This window comes from Rhinolophus sinicus, chromosome 2 (genome assembly GCF_057876585.1).
Source record: "Rhinolophus sinicus isolate RSI-liver-muscle chromosome 2, RSI-T2T, whole genome shotgun sequence".
In the NCBI taxonomy this organism is placed as follows: domain Eukaryota; kingdom Metazoa; phylum Chordata; class Mammalia; order Chiroptera; family Rhinolophidae; genus Rhinolophus; species Rhinolophus sinicus.
In genome coordinates, this window is record NC_142502.1 from 63302753 (window position 1) to 63321621 (window position 18869).

Here is an 18869-nt window from a genome sequence, read left to right on the forward strand (position 1 = left end):
TCAGATTCTTCAGGGCACAGCCAAATTATTTCTTGGTGATTACTGAGATTCTGTTATTTTCTGTCCTTGGGATTAACTTAGAGTAGCAATTACTTTAACATGTGTTCCCACCTCCCATTAATGTTAATGAAAATTTTGTTCTTGTGAAAATTGTGAGATTCTTTGGAATAACTGCCCCCAAAATAATTCCTTACTTCCTTTCTATAGCATAGATGAAAACATAATAATGAATATTTTAGTAAGAAAAACAAAAACAAAATCTTGAGTTGGTAAATTTTGCCAAAAGAATTTTCTGTGTTATACTTTGATAATAGAGAAGCACATGGTTCTTATGCCAAAATGGATAACAAAAATGAGAAACTGTATATTTTATTGGTTACTAGGAAATTTCATAGCAAATCTCAAAGAAGCTTTAGGACATCAAGTAACCAGAATAAATTACCTTGGAGATTGGGGCATGCAGTTTGGTAAGTTTGAGATTTTATTTTTCATTTCATTATTAAATTTAATATGTTTTAATATTATGTCACTTGATCATCTGGACAGAATATAGGCAGAATCCCATTAGATAAAGTAATGCCTCTTTTTTTCCTAATGTTTTTCTTTGCATAAACCTTGTATTTTTATTAGGGGAATTCTCACCACACGTAAATTTGGGAGAGGAGACTACACACATTCGGAGCAACACCTGATAAATACAGGCTTTTGTGGTTTTATTAAAGAAAAGTAGCTTACATTTGTGAGTTAAGTGTAGAAGTGAGTATACAGGGGGAAAGTAAGTCTAGCTGTATATACCCCTCTCAACCACAGCCCTGCCATTTTTAAAACAAGGGAAGTCCAGCCTCCCTGGGCATCCTACATGAAGGGTGATCTGTTGTTTTACCCTGGGCCAGTGGCCTAGAGGAAAAATAAAGTGGGATACTTTGACTCCCCTTTAAACTGTACAGTGGCGGGTGGGGTAGGGTGGTCAGAAAGCAAAGAGAGGAATGAGACCCAGGCAGATGAGTGCCACAAATTATTTCTAATGTCATGAGTTTAGTCAGAACCACTCCGAGTTCATACATACCAATAATCAAGGTGTGGAAGGACAGGATAAATGAAGACGCTAAGGCAGTGAAGGATTGGTAGCATGTAAAATACAAACTTTTAAAAACATCTGGCCTACTACGTGTGTTTTAAGATCTAGCCCTAGTGTTACCTCTGTAAAGCACTCTGACACATGGACACACCCTTGCCCAGCTTCTCACATCACCAAGCTCCTAGTACCCAGCTCTACTCAAGTAGGCTTCTGTCTAACTGTATTCTTCTTTGTGTGCTTCTCTCCCTGCTAGATGGTATGTTCCTTGAAGGCATGGACTGTGTCTGAATTATTTTTGTATCCATAGGGCTTGGCACATAAGAGGTACTCAAAATGATGAATGACTGTCCTAGGAAGTATTTTACAATACTAATCCAAACGAAAGGCTAGGTAATAGTTTAAAGCTTCTATAAAGTGCAGTGTACGCTGCCAGTGCTGAAGTTCACCAATAATGTGAAATGAAATCAGAGCTTTTAAAAGACCTTTATCATGACCTTCTCTTATGAATATTATCTTTTCAGTTAATTAAAATCCTGTTTAGACCCTCGCTGTTCACAGTGAGGAATCAGAAAACACACCCTGCATTTTAAAAGTCCACCTGCAGTCCACAACATCTGGCAGCCAGAGGTTTAGGCTGTAGGCTCAGCAGTCAGATTTAATAGGTAGCGTCAGCTCTGTATTAGTTTGACCGATTTAGGCATTTCACAGGCATTAGCAAATATGTGATTATGGTATTCATGAAATTTTAGCTGCAGGATTTTATTACAGCTGTCTTTCTCTAAAGGACTACAGTGGTTAATGATCTGTCAACATTTCCATTATAACCGTCATTGCTGAAGAGTTTTAATTTTGTTTGAGCTATCCCCTATTGAAAGCTGGCAGACAGTTCCTAAGCAGAGATTAGTTTTTGGAAAATACTAGGTGGAATGTTAAATGGAATTGGCCTTTACTTTTTCTACTTCTGTTTTTTAGAACACTCTGGGCATCTTTCCTCACTCTACTCCCAAGACCCTGAATCACAATCACATTTGCCTTTGCTTGCAAGTGAATAGAGCTGGTACATTTTTCAGGCATCCTTCTAGTTCCTGTCTAAGCTCCCGAGTATTGTATGTCCATGCGTGCAGTAGCATCCCTCTTGCTGCTGAGCCTGCACAGAAAAACGTACACCAGCAAGGCCAATGGCAATAGCTCCTTCAGAGCTGAAGCTCGGTAATTGATATAGTTGTAGAAACACATTGTGTTTTTTTAAATAAACTACCTTTTATTGCTTTTGGTCCCAGGCTGTAGATGTTCTTTCAAACTGAAACTGTGATCATCTTTTAGCAAAATATCTTTAGAGTATAAATAGTCACAGTCCATACTAGGAATTTTCATTGCTAGTTTATAAACCTCAATTACTATTTTTTTTAAAAAAGGTTCAAATTAACACTATCTCTGAATGCTGAACTTATCATCAAAGACTAAAATAATATCACTGACAAATAAGAGACAAATAAATGGCCATATAAAAGAATTTTGTTGCTTGGTGACCTTGAGTGGGAGAAGTAATCAGGGATGTTTTGAGTTTCATCTATTATTGTTTTAATTCAGTTGTTTAAGAACTATTATAGTACCCAGCTAATTCCTACCTTCGTTTTGTTTTAAGCTCTGCAAGTTTAAAAAGAAAGTTTTGAAACCACTTGCCATCAGCTTGTTCTCACAGATTGTGAGTGTCCAGTGCCTAGAGCAGCATGATGTCTTCCCCAGAATAGCTGCTCAACAAATGCTTATATTATGTCTGCTAAGGAGGTGTGGGGGACTGTTGGTACAAAGATAAATTAGTCCTAGACCCTGCCTTTGATGAGCTCATAGTTTGTTGGTTTCTGTGAGACTAAATTCAGTGATTGATCTATTTCAGTCGTATTGAATTTGACTTGTGTCAATTTATGGGGTAGCGGAAGGTGATAGCATATGTTTCGCAATGTTCTCAGGATACATAATTGTGGATATTGATCTTTCTATAGAACTATACCTGTTCCCTCCATGACTGTTCTCTACTGTTCCATTTTATCATTTTTTCATTTATGGATTATTGTGGTAGGTCTTCTGGGAACTGGCTTCCAACTGTTTGGCTATGAGGAAAAACTCCAGTCCAATCCTTTACAGCATCTCTTTGAAGTAAGTTGGCAAGAAACAATATTAGAAAATGCTTCAACTTTTTTTTTTTTTTTTCAGAGTACTATGCAGCTTGGTAACACATTTTTAATCCCAAAGGTTTTAAAAAATGTTCCGTAAAACAAGAAACCAAAATAATTGAAGATGTTGCTTTTATTTTATTGGGGAGTTCTTTTAATTTTCAAATCCAGTGTTCTTTTATTACTATTTTAGTTGATTTGGGATGGTATATCTTCATGTATAGAATCATTTTAGAGTAAACACATAGGATAACAATTCAGCACAGAGAGAAATTTCTCAATATTTGTCAGTTGCTGTGTACTGCAGCTTTCTTCATGGTAATAACTAAAAGTCATTTAGACTTGAAGAACATGCGTATATACTTTTTCCTCTTGTTCTCTCTGAATTTGTATGTGCTTTTTTCATTTCTATCTTTCAGCTTCTTTTCCTGGCTTTTGCCTAATGTGAACTCCTTTCTATCCTGCTTCATTAGTTCCTTTGTTTCTCTGTCCTCAGTCCTTCCGGGAGTTCATTAATAAAACTCTTCCTGTCCAGTTAATCTCCAGGGATGTATACCCTTTTCATTGTCCCAGTTGTTAATCTGTGCTGTATCTGGGCCTCACGAGAAGAAATACAGATACAGTGTCAGCCATGTTGGGGACAGAGCTGGGGATCAAACTGAAGATGGTATGCCTGTGTGTGAGGAAGAGAGCATGCCAAGTAATGCCTCACTTCTCGAGCCAAAGCCACAAAGAGCATTTCATCATTTTTCTTTTTGTTAAATGGTTTTTAACCTGCAGCTGACTTTGTAATTATATTTAACAAAAACACATTCTAATTCTTAGACTTTTAAAAGTTTATAATTTCCTCCTGAGTCTATGCCTACACTGCACTTTAAGTGCCTACTTTTGATTTATAATATTAACCAAAAGACTTTTCCTCTCTTTCCCATTAAGAGTTTTATTGATAGGCAAGAGTTTAAAAATTAATAATTCTTTGTGGTTGTCTATAAATAAAGCATGCCACCTTAGTGTCTGGAATTTTTACTGTATTATTTTTTAAAACTGAATAATGGCAAGTATTTTTTACCACAAGCTTAGTGAACCTTTCATCAGATTCAGGCCCACAGAGAAAACCCATGGTGCAGAAAATATAAATGCCTGGTTGGAGACCTTGTGTCATTGAGAGAACATTTTAAAGAATTTATTAGAGTGTATTACAGCTTCACATATGAGAGTTACTGTTCTTACCTTTCTTCCACCCTGCTGCAAAAGTTTTTATTTAATCTTGAACAGTAAATCTTTGTTGCCCATAATATTTTAAATATTTTAGAATTAAAAACCTAGGAAAAAGCATTTCTTTTCTAAAACAGTGATAAACGTTAATAATTACAGTTTTATATTGTGCGTTTACAGGCAGATTGTTAAGTGCTGATTAATGCTTTTTTATTGTTCTATTTTGATAGTGTTAGTTGATTTTCAGTAATGTTTCGTTTATACCTACAAATTGCTGAAATGCCAAGATTCTTCAAGTAGTAGAAAGGGTTTTTATGTTTTGTTTTGTTTCAATTATTTCTATTTTAAATTTTAAGAAAGGGAAAAGATTCTGGTGGTTTTTTTCTAAAACTATTCTTATCAGTAGTTTGAATGCATATTAGGTTTTTAAATGTTTGACTATTTGAGTTTAGAGTCCTAGATTTAAAAGAACTAAAATCTTTACTGGAAATAAGGATATTTTGTGTATGTTTGCTTATAAGTTGTGTGCGTGTGAGAGAGAGAGAGCAAGGTTTTGAATCACAAATAATACATAGTATATCTTTACTCCTGTAAGTTGGGCTTCGTAGGCACACCTCATTTTATTGTGCTTCACAGTTGCATTTTTTTACAAATGGAAGGCAAGACCCTCCATCAGCAAAAAGATTGACTCACTTTATTGTAATACTTTATTGCAGTGGCCAGGAACTGAACCACAATATCGCCAAGGTTATGCCTGTATTAAGCAGTTGTCAATGGATAGGTCATTCAAAAGTCAGAAATTTGCAATTTACTGTCTTACAGTGACTCCCTCAGTATTCCTATACCTAACCAAAATCATCTTTCTCTTTTCTAACTGACTTATGCTGGACTTACTCATAGGACCACATGGAAATTCATTTTTTATGATAATGTGTGTCAAGTCTCCCAAGACCACACCCACGTTCGGTGATTCACTAGGACTCACAGGACTCGGCATATAGTTGTACTCAGAGCCATTATTTACTACAAGGAAAGGGTGCAAAGTAGACTCCACAAAGGGAAAAGGCACATGGGGTGAAGTCTGGAGGAAACCAGGCCCCAGCTTCCTAGAGTCCTTTCTTCCTAGTAGGGCCACACAGAATGCACTTAATTCTTCCTGCAACAAATTGTGACAGTACATGAGATGTTGTCTGACCAGGAAAGTTCCTTAGATGCTCCGTGCCCAAGGTTTCTATTGGAGGGTCATGTAGGCACCCTCTGCTTAGCATGTACAAAAATTCTGAACTCCAAGGAGGAAAGCAGGTGTTGAGCATAAACCATATTGTTCGCACAAACTATGTCGGTACAGAGCCACTCAGGTTGGTGGCAACATTCCCCAAATCCAAGTTCCAAGATGGCAGCCAAGGGCTAACCTTGTGAACAGAACGTTTTAAGAATACCAGTTTCAGGCTGACTATATATAACTCTTTTCTGCACAACATACTTTAAAGAGGAAAAAAAATATTAGGTAGTTTTCACCTTTATTTAGGAGTATGTATTCATTGAATTCTGCCATTCCAGTAATTAACACAAGCCATCTATGAAAAGTGAGGCATTTTGATATACCTTCAACACCTTGAGACAGATGTTTAATGCCCTGTCCCTTTTGTTGGTAGTATCTAGTGGGTATAAATCACATTCCACTTGTCCAGTGTATTCTCCAGCAATAAAATCACTTTTTCTACCCACATCTTGCTTCTGCAACATTTTGATGACAGTACTGTACAAGTTTAGAGGCCTTGCACTTTTTGGTAGTTTACTTGCCAATTTTTATTACTTTCATGCTACTTGAATAGCTTCTTGGAAAAAATATGAGGATAGTAAAATTATCATTCATGTTTCACTCTGGAAGTGAGTTACAATTTATAAGTCAAATCTTTATAGTCCATATGCCCAACTTCAATACTATTTGAGCTATAATTTTAGAGACTGGAAAATGATTAACTTTGCATTTTGGAGATTGGAAAATGATGAACAACTCTTGTGAACACGGAATCCTAGAACTGGAAGAGCCCTTAAGGAGCTACCCAACTCCACTCCTGTCCTTGGGTGGGTGCAGAATTAAACCAGCCAAGACAGGTGGTGCAAAAACGCTCTAAAGTGAGTGCTCTACACAGTTCTCAGGAGTCCCAGTTGGGAGTGTAATCAAGCTAACTATCCACAGGGTCTTCCTAGATCACCTGTTTTACTGGTCTTTCACAGATTTAGAGCACAGTTAAAACATCTTTCATTAAAACAACTGCTAAATCATCCTTTGGCGTTTTCTTTACCAAATTGGACCATCCTACTCTCTTCAACCATTGCTCAGAGAAGTTGCAACAATAATAATGACTGGGGGAAAAAAAGAAAAAAGACATGCTAGTCTAGTTGAAGCCAGGCTTTTTTAACGTAAGGGACTGTAAACTTGGATAAGAAGAAAAATTACACATTACTTTTACTAACCTCTATTAGAAATTTAGCATTTTCCTTCATTACTGTATCATAAATTTTAAAATATTTGGATAACTGTATTTCAATGTAATTATTTCCTTTGTAATCCTAATGCATTTAGAAGCATTTGGAGAAGGGTTCACTAATGGCCTATGGCAAAAAAAAAAGAAAAAAGGTTACACACAGTCTGTGATGAGGGCAGTTGGGTAACCTTTAAATGAGAATTCTCAGGATTATCTTTTGTTTTCTTCTTTTCCTTATTGAAGATAACTGGCTAATATTTTTTGTTTAACGTACTGTTGGTGCTTTAGGTTTATGTACAAGTTAATAAAGAAGCAGCAGATGATAAGAATGTGGCAAAATCAGCACATGAGTTCTTCCAGCGATTGGAACTGGGTGATGTGCAAGCACTTGCACTGTGGCAAAAATTTCGGGATTTAAGCATAGAAGAGTACATTCGGATTTACAAGGTACCCGTCCACTCTCCTGCTCTCCTGTGGGGCTCTTGACTGGTACTGCTGGGCAGTCAAGTTCCTTCTGAAGCTCACATTTTAAGAATAGATTTGGCACTGAGTTGAAAATTAGGACTCAAATGTTGTTCTTGGGGTGAAAGTTAGAGCTATGAATAATCTGGAAGCCTGTGAACTTCACAGACTGAATATCAGGTAACATTCTGATACTTAGGCCTATGTGTAATGGCTATACATTTGTTCATTTAATAAACATTTAAGGGCATGGGCAAAATATAACAGTGAATATAATAAGTTTTCTCATGGACTACCGTCTAGCATGGAGACAGAGCCAATTAAACAAAGACAGTGTAAATCAAACAAGAACGTATTTAGTCTGTTAGATGGTGATGATGCTATGAAGAAAACTGAAGCAGAGAGGAAGAGATCAGGTGTGCTGTCTGTGGGTGGAATGAGGCGAGTTTTAATAAAGACACCTACATGGCTGGAGCAAGTAAGCAAGATGAAGAAGAGTAGGAGAGAAGGTTGAAGGGGTTGTAGGCTGGGGTGTGATACAGGACATTTTCCAGGGCTCTCCAATCTGGCTTCCTGCTGTGATGGAAATGTTCTGTATCTGTGCTGTCCAATAGCATAGTCACTAGCCATGTGTGACTGTTGAGCACTTGAAATGTGAGTAGTATGGTTGAGAAACTAAGTTTTCAGTTTTATTGAATTTGAAAAGCCCCATGTGCGTAGCAACTACCATATTGGACAGCACAGCACTATTGTGAGGATTTGACTGGTGTGGAGGGAGCCGTTAGAAGGTGAGAGCGGAGGAGTGACTTGATCTAATTCTTATTTCCCCATCTGTGTGACAGACTGTACAACATCCTATACTGTCTCAGGGGAAACTTAATAGGGCATTTAAGTAACATTCTTTTGTTTCTGAACCCTTTTAGCGTCTAGGAGTACACTTTGATGAATACTCAGGAGAATCATTTTATCGTGAAAAATCTCAAGAAGTCTTAAAGTTGCTGGACAGTAAAGGACTCCTACAGAAAACAATGTATGATCAGGTTACTATTCTTTAGTAAAGTCTTGCTGTTCTATGAAATTGGTATTGATATATTCTCTCAGTAAGGACAGCAGAATGTGCTGTGCAACCTACTGGCATTTTTTTATACTGCTTTTCACTGTCCAAAGTACTTTCCCACATGCTGTCTTTTGCTGCCATAAAGTTCTGGTCAGGTTGGGAGAAAGGATGTTATCTGCTCTTTACACATGAGCAAACTGAAGCACAGAAACTACAAGTGACATGCCCTGAGGCCACACAAACTAATAATGGTGTAACTGGGAAATGGAAATAGAACTCACATCTTCTCATTCAGCCCTGCCTTTTTAAAAAAATCCCATCCTGTTCAAAACAGGATTTAAGGCAGCTTATGAAAAGAGGTACACTACGACCGACAAGCTTTTGAAAGAGTAAAATGAGGAAATCAGGAAGCAAGGGCAGAGAAAACAATTTTAAGTCAGGGATAATATTAGTGCACCATATAGCAAACGGTGGTTTTGTGTCCTTGCTTAAGGTAGATTTCTAATTTAGCCTTGAGCTGCCTGTCAGCCAAACCACCAGAAATACCAGCCATAGGGACCCCAGGCATCTGTAATGCCCAGGCAAACGAGTTATTTAGACACTTTCCATAGTGCCAAAGAGCAGCTTCTCTTGTCATCCTTATACGGAAGACAGAGAATGTGTTTCATAACATCGTCAGTCATGTCCTTACGGTAAATTTTTAGATTGCCATATACAAATTCTAATTTTTGATCAGGTAGGAAAGACAATAACAGATTCCATGGTTTTATTACTCAAGGGTATTTTCTAGCATGTTAAAAATTAGCCCAATATTGAATTTCATAATAGCTTGTATTAGAAGAAGATATTTCATGTTAAAGTGCAGTTGAAATCTCATTTTTTCAACTGGCTATGGTAAAGACATCTAAGTATCTTATCCATATTTACAGATTTTCAAAGGATAGGATAACCAAATAGTAATTACATCATGCCCAATCTTAATAGATTCATGGTCAGATTCCATTTTGTTTTTCTTCATTGTTGGTTACACTACTTATTGCTACTTAAGTAATACAAATAGCTTCTGGTTTGCCAAAGATAATGTTATAGATATTACACTTTTAAAGGTCTTAATTTATTATGTTGCTTCAGAGTTACCTTTTTGCATTTCTAGAAAAGGAACAGCTGTAGTGGATCTTTCTGGGAATGGTGACCCCTCCTCAATTTGTACTGTAATGCGAAGTGATGGGACTTCTCTCTATGCTACTAGGTTTGTATCTAATGTGAAGGTCAACATTACAATGTGTATATGAGGTGTGACAATTAAGTTCGCGAACTCACCCTAGAAAAAGTGCTACGTACCTCATTGCTGAATATCACTATGGTCACCTTCCAAGTACTTCTCTTGGGAAGTTATGCACTGATGCCAACGCCTAGTCCACCCTTTAAAGCAATTTTGGAACTCTTTTTCTGGAATAGCTATCAGAGCTGTCATCATATTACCCTTGGTGTCATGAATGTCATCAAAATGTCTTTCTTTCATTATTTATTTTTGGGTAAAGAAAGAAGTCATTGGGGGCCAGGTCAGGTGAGTAGGGAGGGTGTTCCAATACAGTTATTTGTTTACTGGCTAAAAACTCCCTCACAGACAGTGCTATGTGAGCTGGTGCATTGTCGTGATGCAAGAGCCATGAATTGTTGGCGAAAAGTTCAGCTCGTCTTACTTTTTCACTCAAGCACTTCCAAATAGTAAACTTGGTTAACTGTTTGTCCAGTTGGTACAAATTCATAAAGAATAATCCCTCTGATATCAAAAAGGGTTAGCAACGTTGTTGCAACAAGTTCGCGAACTTAATTGTCACACCTCATGTGACTTCATGTTCTTTGTTCTAGGATTAACGCTAAAATAATCATTTTAGCTTCAAAACTATTACCAAATGCTAATTTCTAAATCTCTTGTCATCATCACTCCAAATATGTTTATTGGGTTTCTGTTTGTTGACAGTCATAGTTCCTGAAAAGATTTAGTATCAGAAAAGTGACTGAAAACTATTTACAGTTAAACATCATAGGATTTTCACAGCTGAGTACATTGTTCTATAAACTGTAATACTGAGATACCTCATAATCAACTATTTCACCATATTTTCAATTGCACGTTGGCAGGAAATGTATACTAGAAGGTGGCCATATTGGCTTAGTGATGTTCTCACTCTTTAAAGACCATCTTACATACACAGAATTGTCAGTCCTCATTCTGATTATGGGAAAATAGACCAAGGGAAAATAGGCTGTGTCACTTATAATAGAAGAATAGCTAGAAGATACTTATTTAGCTACTATATCACCTATGTTTTAAGTATGTTCTTTAAGAGAATGTATTGCACATAAGTGACCATTAGGTGATTCTTTCCAGTAGGTTTTTTTTTTTTTTTTTTAAATTAACAAGTCCTAAAACGTTTACCTACGGTTACCTACGTTTGCCTAGAGCTATTTTAGTTATTACTACTTGTCCCAGAGCTCTTATGTTTTTTAAAATCTTTTCACAGCACTTTTATTATTATTGCTTTTCCCAAAGCTATTTTTGTTATTTTTACTTTGTATCAAAGTATGACATTGGGATTATATAAGCATAGTATACCCCAAGCTATGGGATAATAAACATTCTTAATTAGAAAAGACTCATTACTATTAAATAGATAAAACAAATTATTACCCACACCTGCTCACTAACTCTTAATTTATGGCCGTTTTTTCAGAGATCTTGCAGCTGCTATAGATCGAATGGACAAGTATAATTTTGATACAATGATTTATGTGGTAAGTAATCACAATAAAGAACAAAAGGTTATGATCCCTAGCTCATGAAAACTGCAAAGATAGAAATTAGATGCCATGTTGAAAAACTATGGAAAAATAATTTTGTCAAGCTATAAAAAGAATTCAATATTAAGTGTATTTAAGGTAGCAACCACTATGTTAAAAAAAAAAAGAAAAACCCTTTAAAATGAAAAAATTCAGATTGTTTCATAGTAAAAACAAAATTACTCAAATCAGGAAAATGGTTATGTGAAATGAATATGTACAGATCACTATAATGCAGTTAAAAAAATAATTTTCTGTTTTACATATTTTAAGACACAGGAAGTTTTAAATAGTTTCCATATAACCTTCACCCAGCCTTCCCCCAAAGATGGTATCTTACATAACCATAGTACTTAGTCAATACCAGGAAACCGACATTGGAAGAGACCTTAGTTAATTTTGCCAATTTTTACATGTCTTGGTGTGTGTGGGTGTGTGTGTGTGTATGAAATTTTATCACATATGTAGATTCACATAACCATCACTGCATTCAGAAAACAGAGCTGTTCCATTATAAAATGAACTCCCTCATGGCAACCACTTAATAGTACCTTCTCCCCAACCCTAACCCCTGGCAACCACTGTTCTGTTCTCCATCACTACAGTTTTGTCACTGCAAGTGTTGTGTAAATGGACTCTCAGTAGGTAACCTTCTGAGATTGGCATTTTTCACTCAGCATAATGAATGCCCTTGAGATCCACCCAAACTGTTGTATCAATATTTTGTTACTTTTATTGCCAGTTAGTCTCTTCTTACCTTCCTTTCCATGTGCAACCTCACTTCCCCTTAAAAAAAAAAAAAAAAAAAAAAAAGGTGCCCTTAAGTATCTTCTTAGAGCTTACCTTTAGCCTCCTAGGAGATGAAGGTCATAACAGCTGAGAGAGAAGGAATTTAAATAGAATGCTCAGAACATTCAAGTTCCAATTTCCTCCTGACAGTGGAGTGTAGCAGCTCTTATTTCCTTCTTCTAGTGCACTCAGCTTAAACATTCTACTACTGGCATCCTCTTTGTGTATTTATTTAAAATGTCAATTGACAATGACTCTAGTCTGTCAGAACTCAAGTATTTTAATTTGATTCATGTCCAACCTATTTTTGTAGATTAATTTACCACTGTTCTTTTATTTTAAATACATTTTTCTCAAGACAGATAAAGGGCAAAAAAAGCATTTTCAGCAAGTGTTCCAGATGCTGCACATCATGGGGTATGACTGGGCAGAAAGGTACTGTCTGCATGGTTCTTCATTGCCTGCCTCTGGATCATTAATTGTTAGGTCAGCCAAGTCCGAAAGTGTAACAGGTTTCTGAAGATGCTCGTTGAAACTTTATTTCTTCGTTTCAAAGTGTTTGTGTGCAAAAGCAGATTTGTTTTTGTATTCACTTATGCCCTGGCTTTTTTAATTTCTAGCTTATAAACATTTGATAAATGTGTTATTATTAGATGTCTGCTTGCAGTGGCTTGATGTTCAAAATTCTTAGCCTCCGTCTCTTTTTCTTAGAGGCAACTAGGAATTTAATCACATGCTAGTGATTATCTCTAGAAAATGAAGCTGAGTGTTTAACATATTTTGTGGCTTACAAATCACATCATATTTCAATTTATTAATTTTTTAAAATCCCTCTAGGAAAGTTGAAGTTCAGACTGCTCTCTAAAAGTGTCATTCTATATTTTGATCACCAGATCATTTTTAGTTTTCGGTTAACTAAATGCCCTCTCCACTTCAGGTGCCAGCACGTGCCCTTTGGAGTAGTGCAAGGGATGAAGACTCGAAGAGGAGATGTTACTTTTCTGGAAGATGTCTTAAATGAGATTCGATTAAGGATGCTACAGAACATGGCTTCTGTTAAGAGTGAATTCACTTTTTTTGTGGTTGTAACTTACGTGCTATTTTTATATATTGCTGGACTTTTTTGCATGTGATTTTTTCCCTCCATTGAACTTTCACTAACCTTGTCAAAAATAGCTTGCATTAATTAGAGGTGCCAGAATTTTTAGACTTGCTACTCGGGTGTTGTTCAGTTCAATAATCTGAGTTAATATTACCCTGGGCCTCTATTCATGGACCGCTTCAGATTGTCATTCCACTGTTGGAGTGGTTATTTGAAGGTCCTATGTTATTACATAACTGGAAACAATTCACAAGTCCTCTGGCTTTGTTTAACCTTCAGCCTTGGAAAAAATAAGTACCAGCTATATCTATTGTCTTACAAAGAATATTTACAAGAAAAATAAATTTGTGTATTTTCTCTTTTAATGAAGGCAGGGGAATTGTCATTGTCAAAGCTTAATTAGCCCAAATTAGGAAAGTAAATTGCCTACAGTGAACCTGCTTGTTCTTGATACTGCCAGCATCCATTTTCGGCAGATTCTATCTCCCCTTAAATCCCTGATTAGATCTGTAGCTTCATGCAGGTTACTGCCTTTATCTATTTCAGCTACCAAAGAACTAGAGAACCCACAGGAGACTGCAGAGAGGGTCGGGCTCGCAGCGCTCATTATTCAGGTCTGTCACAACTGCTTCCTCTGCAGCCCTTCTGTTTGGTACTAGAACAAATCCCAGGACTGAAGGTTTACTGTCATTTTAGGACTTCAGAGGTTTACTCTTGTCTGACTATCAGTTCAGCTGGGATCGTGTTTTGCAAAGTCGTGGGGACACAGGCGTCTTCCTGCAGTACACGCACGCACGCCTCCACAGGTGAGAGGAGGCCACAGGCGAACACTGGGCACGCTGCCCTTGGGCGGGGGGGTCGGGGCTTGGCTGGTGTGGTCCTAAAACCAGAGGCCCTGGTCTCTGGGCTTCTCAGACATCTCATATTCAAGACTGGTTAAAGTACAGTGGACCGTTATGTTTGGTTTCTGTGGGGTTTTTAAAGTATTTATTTATTGAGCACCTATGTAAGAAATGGTCTTGTGTACTTTATTTAGTACTCAGAATAACACTGCTAAAGAATATACTCCATTTTCAGATGAAGAAACTGATTTAAGAAAAATTGAGGCATCAGGTCAAACAATGTTAGCTTCAAAGTCTAGGACTGGAATCACGTGCCACTGAACGACAAGGATACATTCTGAGAAATGCACCATTACATGACTTCGTCACTGCACGGACACCTTAGCGTGCACTGACACACACTGAGATGGTACGGCCCATGACACGCCTGGGCTAGATGGTACAGCCTGCTGCTCTGCAGGGGAGTACAAATCATTTTCCCTCTACCCTTCTGGGTTTTTGGCTGAGATATCCCTGTAATAAAAGACAGATTAGCAGGAAAAAATCAGAAGTTTAAGTAACATGAATACCTTCCTGTATACATGGGAGAGACCCAGGAAAAATGAGTTATTCGCCAAAGTGGCTATAGCTACCACCTTAACTACCATCTCCAGCTGAAAACAAAAGATGTTGGGGGTGGAGAGTCAGTTATGGGAGGTGACAAGGAAAAGCACAGTAAAGAATGGTAAGGCTGTTACACAGATTTCAGTCTTGGGCTTTTGCATTGATGAGAGTTTCTAGAAGTAAGGTCATGCCCATCTTCCTGGTATAGCATGGAGATACCCTTACAAATGTAAATGTCTTTTACAAAGGGTAACTTCTACTTGGCTTTCAGAGCTTCTTCAGTGTCTGCTGTCTCTTAAAATTAACCAGCCTAAATAATCCTTATGCCAAGTAGACAAATTTGGGGGTGACAAATTGTTTTCCTACAGCTCCTAGGCTACAAACCTATACAGCATGTTACTGTACTGGATGCTGTAGGCAACAGTAACACATGGTATTTGTAATGTGTGTGCTGCGTTAGGTCGGCTAGGACGTCACTAGGTGATAGGAATTTTTCAGCTCCATCATAATCTTATGGGCCCACCGTCCTATATGTGGTCCACGGCTGACTGGCATTCTGGGGCGTGACTGTATATTGAGGTGAGCACAACTGTGGATTGTGAGATTGTGAGATGGTGTTCATCACTTGAAATTATGTTTCCTTGAATGACTTGTTTGCTCCTTTGTTCTTTTTAAACTTTGGATAACAGTTTGGAAGAGACTTTTGGATGTGGTTATCTAAATGACTTCAACACTGCTTGTTTACAAGAGCCACAGTCTGTTTCAATTCTCCAGCATCTTCTCAGGTATGGTTTTCTGGTGTTAATCGGCTTCCGCTCAGTGAAATGACTGCTGGCGGTTTGCTGACCACTGGAGTGAACAAGCCAGTAGTTAGTCCTGCCTCCTGCCTCTAGACAGCACTTTCCTAAACGTCTGATTGTAAGTGCACAGAGGCCACGCTCACGGTCAGGCGTTAGGTTTTAGAAATATCACCACCCCTGAAGTAGCCCAGGTGCCTAACGTCCTCTAGGTTATGGTATGAGAATATGAAGCCTGGTAAAAGCATAACCACTTAGTTTTTAAAAAGATCTTCTCACCCTCTGTGACAAGTAAAGGAAAATCCCTGTGTTTGTGCAACTTCCCTGAGACCATAAGTCCCTTCATTTGCCTCCAGTTTCACTTCATAGTCTCAAATATACATCTGTCTGGTGTCCCCACACTGGGCAAAAGACCACTCATTGGAGCTGTCACAAGCCTTATTGGTGAAGCCAGGCCTGTCAGGAGAGATCCGTCTCTGGAAGGGATGTGAGTGGTTAACCAGGCAGTTTTCTCTGATTGCCACATATGGTTAGTGGTTCGTTCCTGGAGTCAGAAGGAGTTAGTTTACTCACATTTGGCTACTTTGTGAGGGAAAATAAGCCAACCTGGTTTTCTTGGCATTGAGGGGTTTGCTAGCTTCTAAAGTATGTTCCTAAACATGGTTAAGAGGCTTTTTACATTCAGTTTAACAGCCATGATTTGAGTCCTTGCTCTGGGCTAAGCCTACGGGATGTGAAGATGATTTAGAAAGCACCTGCCATCAAGGAATTTGTCAGAATGAAAAATGTGCCTTTACCTTCAAATGTACACAAGGTCTTTTTCAGATATTTTCTACCCTTAATGATATCAAGTCAATCTTACATCCTAGGTCTTGGTCTTGCCATCTTAGTGCAATAGGTGCAGAGTCTTCCCCTGCCAACTGCTCCTGTCATCTTTCTTTTAGGTTCGACGAGGTGCTTTATAGATCATCTCAGGACCTTCAGCCCAGGCACATTGTCAGCTACCTTCTAACTCTAAGGTACTTTATAATCGGGCGATTTTTAGGTGTTAAAAGACATCTGAGACCTGACCTGACAAAGGACCTTTCTTTAAAGTCTTCCTATAAACAAACCCCTCGGCCTAAAAATAATTATGGGCTTTAAGTTACAGGAATTTTTGCTTCATCTTTGCAAATTAGCAATTGATGTTCATTCATTCAGTGCCATAAGGTACAGTCACTACAGGCAAGTGAGTAGGAAGCAACAGCCTCATCATAGATGGTTACCGAACAGTGGGTGTTAGGATAGAGTGGGCATAAGAGACAAGTTTAGGGTACTCAGCCCAGCCTTGAGCGATCAAAGAGGGCTTCTTAAAGGAAAGGGGTAGATATTAATCAGAAGCAAGGACGCAGGGGAGGAAAAAAAGCCAGAGCTGAGCCAGAACATAATATACTGAAGGAACCACAAGCATAGTTCTGGGAGAGGTAGGAAATGAAGCATATACACACCTTTTTGCTGTGTACTAAGTAAGGCATTTCATCTTATTTTTAGGCCGGGGGTAGAGGGGGTCCATAAAAAGGTTTTAAGCACAGGAACAGAAAAATTCATCAGCTAGAGGGTAGAGAATGAATTGGAAGGTGAGTCAGTAACATTTGGATAGAAATTTCATGCTAGCTGTTCTAGAAACTTTGAATAGAAGTTGACTCTATCTTCTGTAGCAACAGCTGTTCTTCCCATAAAGCTATTCAAGAAAGGAAATACTTGCTTTTACTTAAGATTTACTGAAATCAGAGGTTAATTGGAACTGTTTTCTTGAATCAGCTTTTTACCGTCTTCCTCAGGTTTAAATAAGATTTTTTTCCCCTTTAAGTTCCACTTGGATAGGGATGAAGAAGCCAGAAAGTCTTATTAAATGTCATTTAATCATTGAAACAAATATCATAAGCATCATTTCTCTGACACATTGTTCTACTTGCTGTCGTGCCTAAATAGAAAAGATGCTTTAAAGAAGAGTGGCCAGTGTGTGCAGAGTGGACTGATGACTAACCCTCCCCTGCCTCCTCACCACACAGAGGGGAGAATCCAGGCCATATTATACCTTTCATCTTAAAGGAAACCTAAAGGAGGAAAAACTCATTCTTAGAAAGGAATCTCCTATACTTATAAGATCAACAATGAAAAATCAAAATTTTAAGAACTTGTCACCTGGTATTAATAGAACCAGGACCAAAATCTAAAGCTTGAGTTTAGTGTGTTTTACTTTGCCTGTTAAAGAAAAGCAGTGAATTCTAGTCTTAACTTTCCAATTCTGGATACATCCTTTAATGGGTCAAGGCTTTTATTTATTTATATTTGAGGGAGTAAGATTAGGTATCAACCTTATACGTTACAACAGAAAATTACTGCAGATCCTAATTGCAATTTCTCTCTTCCCGTTTCAGTCATCTTGCAGCTGTGGCACACAAAACACTGCACATAAAAGACAGCCCTCCTGACGTGGCCGGGGTATGTTACGTTGAGTGTTTTCTGTGTTAATTTCTAGCATCCTCAAACTAACATTACTGAGTCTTGTAGATGTTTCTAAAATAGCATTCTGTTGTTTAACTATGGCAATGTACTTATAGTTTAAGGTCATAATTAGGATTGGGTTGTAACAGTCAGGGTTTAGAATAGTTTCTAAACTGTGAAGCACATTTTCTACATCAAGTGTTAGAGTGATGAGTGCCCCTTATCTGAAGTGTACTAGATAATGATACTGTCACTCCCACTCCCCAACCCTTGGGTACCAACCACTCTTACTATAAAGGATACTGGGAATTTGTCTTCCCTTGCCTACAGTAAACTCTAGGGCACTTTGAGATATTGTTCCTAGTTTAATTTAGAAGAAAGTTAGAATTACTCTTAAAAACATGCTTATTACTCACTTTATAGTTAGCCTGTTACTGAATCGAATTCTTTGTTTTGTAGGCCAGACTTCATCTTTTCAGAGCTGTCCGTTCTGTCCTAGCCAATGGAATGAAACTTCTTGGGATAACACCTGTATGTAGGATGTAATTTCTCATTAAAATGCTTTTTAAATGCTAAATGAATTCTAGTTATCTAGTCTTATGTCTTGCTGTTTAGAATTTAAACTATTGTCAGAATCTATATTTTATTGTCTACGTGATTTATCAACTTATTAAATCTTTATCCTTAAAAAAAAGCATCTGAATTTCCTCATAGTCAATAAGTACTAAACAGACTTTTGTAAAGCTATGTTTAATCTTTTAAGATTCATTGTGGTCTAATGGGAATAAGGATTAGAGTTAAACCCTAGTTTGAGGTTTCTTACAATGTCTTTCCAGAAACTATTTTATAACTGAGATTATCTAATGTTTTCATCAAATAAAATTGATGAGAAAAAAAAAATCTCAATTTTCTTGTAATGATGGCTAA

At 37.5% G+C, this 18869-nt stretch overlaps 1 protein-coding gene and 1 long non-coding RNA gene across 5 annotated transcripts in view; one reads left to right on the top strand and one right to left on the bottom strand.

Moving 5' to 3' along the window:
* RARS2 (arginyl-tRNA synthetase 2, mitochondrial) overlaps positions 1–18869 on the top strand; it is a 54306-nt gene that overhangs the window by 31384 nt on the left and 4053 nt on the right. For 2 of the 4 annotated variants that reach the window (XM_074333282.2, XM_088795569.1), the window contains exons 7-20: positions 384–467; positions 3159–3235; positions 7248–7406; positions 8345–8451; positions 9632–9727; positions 11217–11277; positions 12470–12546; positions 13049–13173; positions 13760–13827; positions 13910–14019; positions 15348–15443; positions 16400–16474; positions 17876–17939; positions 18402–18473. In XM_074333282.2, the coding sequence (XP_074189383.1) occupies positions 384–467; positions 3159–3235; positions 7248–7406; positions 8345–8451; positions 9632–9727; positions 11217–11277; positions 12470–12546; positions 13049–13173; positions 13760–13827; positions 13910–14019; positions 15348–15443; positions 16400–16474; positions 17876–17939; positions 18402–18473 (1271 nt within the window). The other 2 variants (XM_088795568.1, XM_074333284.2) reach the window with 2 other exon arrangements.
* LOC109453529 (uncharacterized) lies at positions 14221–18558 on the bottom strand. The gene is made up of 3 exons (XR_012496666.1): positions 18359–18558; positions 16943–17045; positions 14221–14568 (listed from the first exon to the last, which is right to left on the bottom strand). It is a non-coding gene; the product is annotated as an uncharacterized LOC109453529 (long non-coding RNA).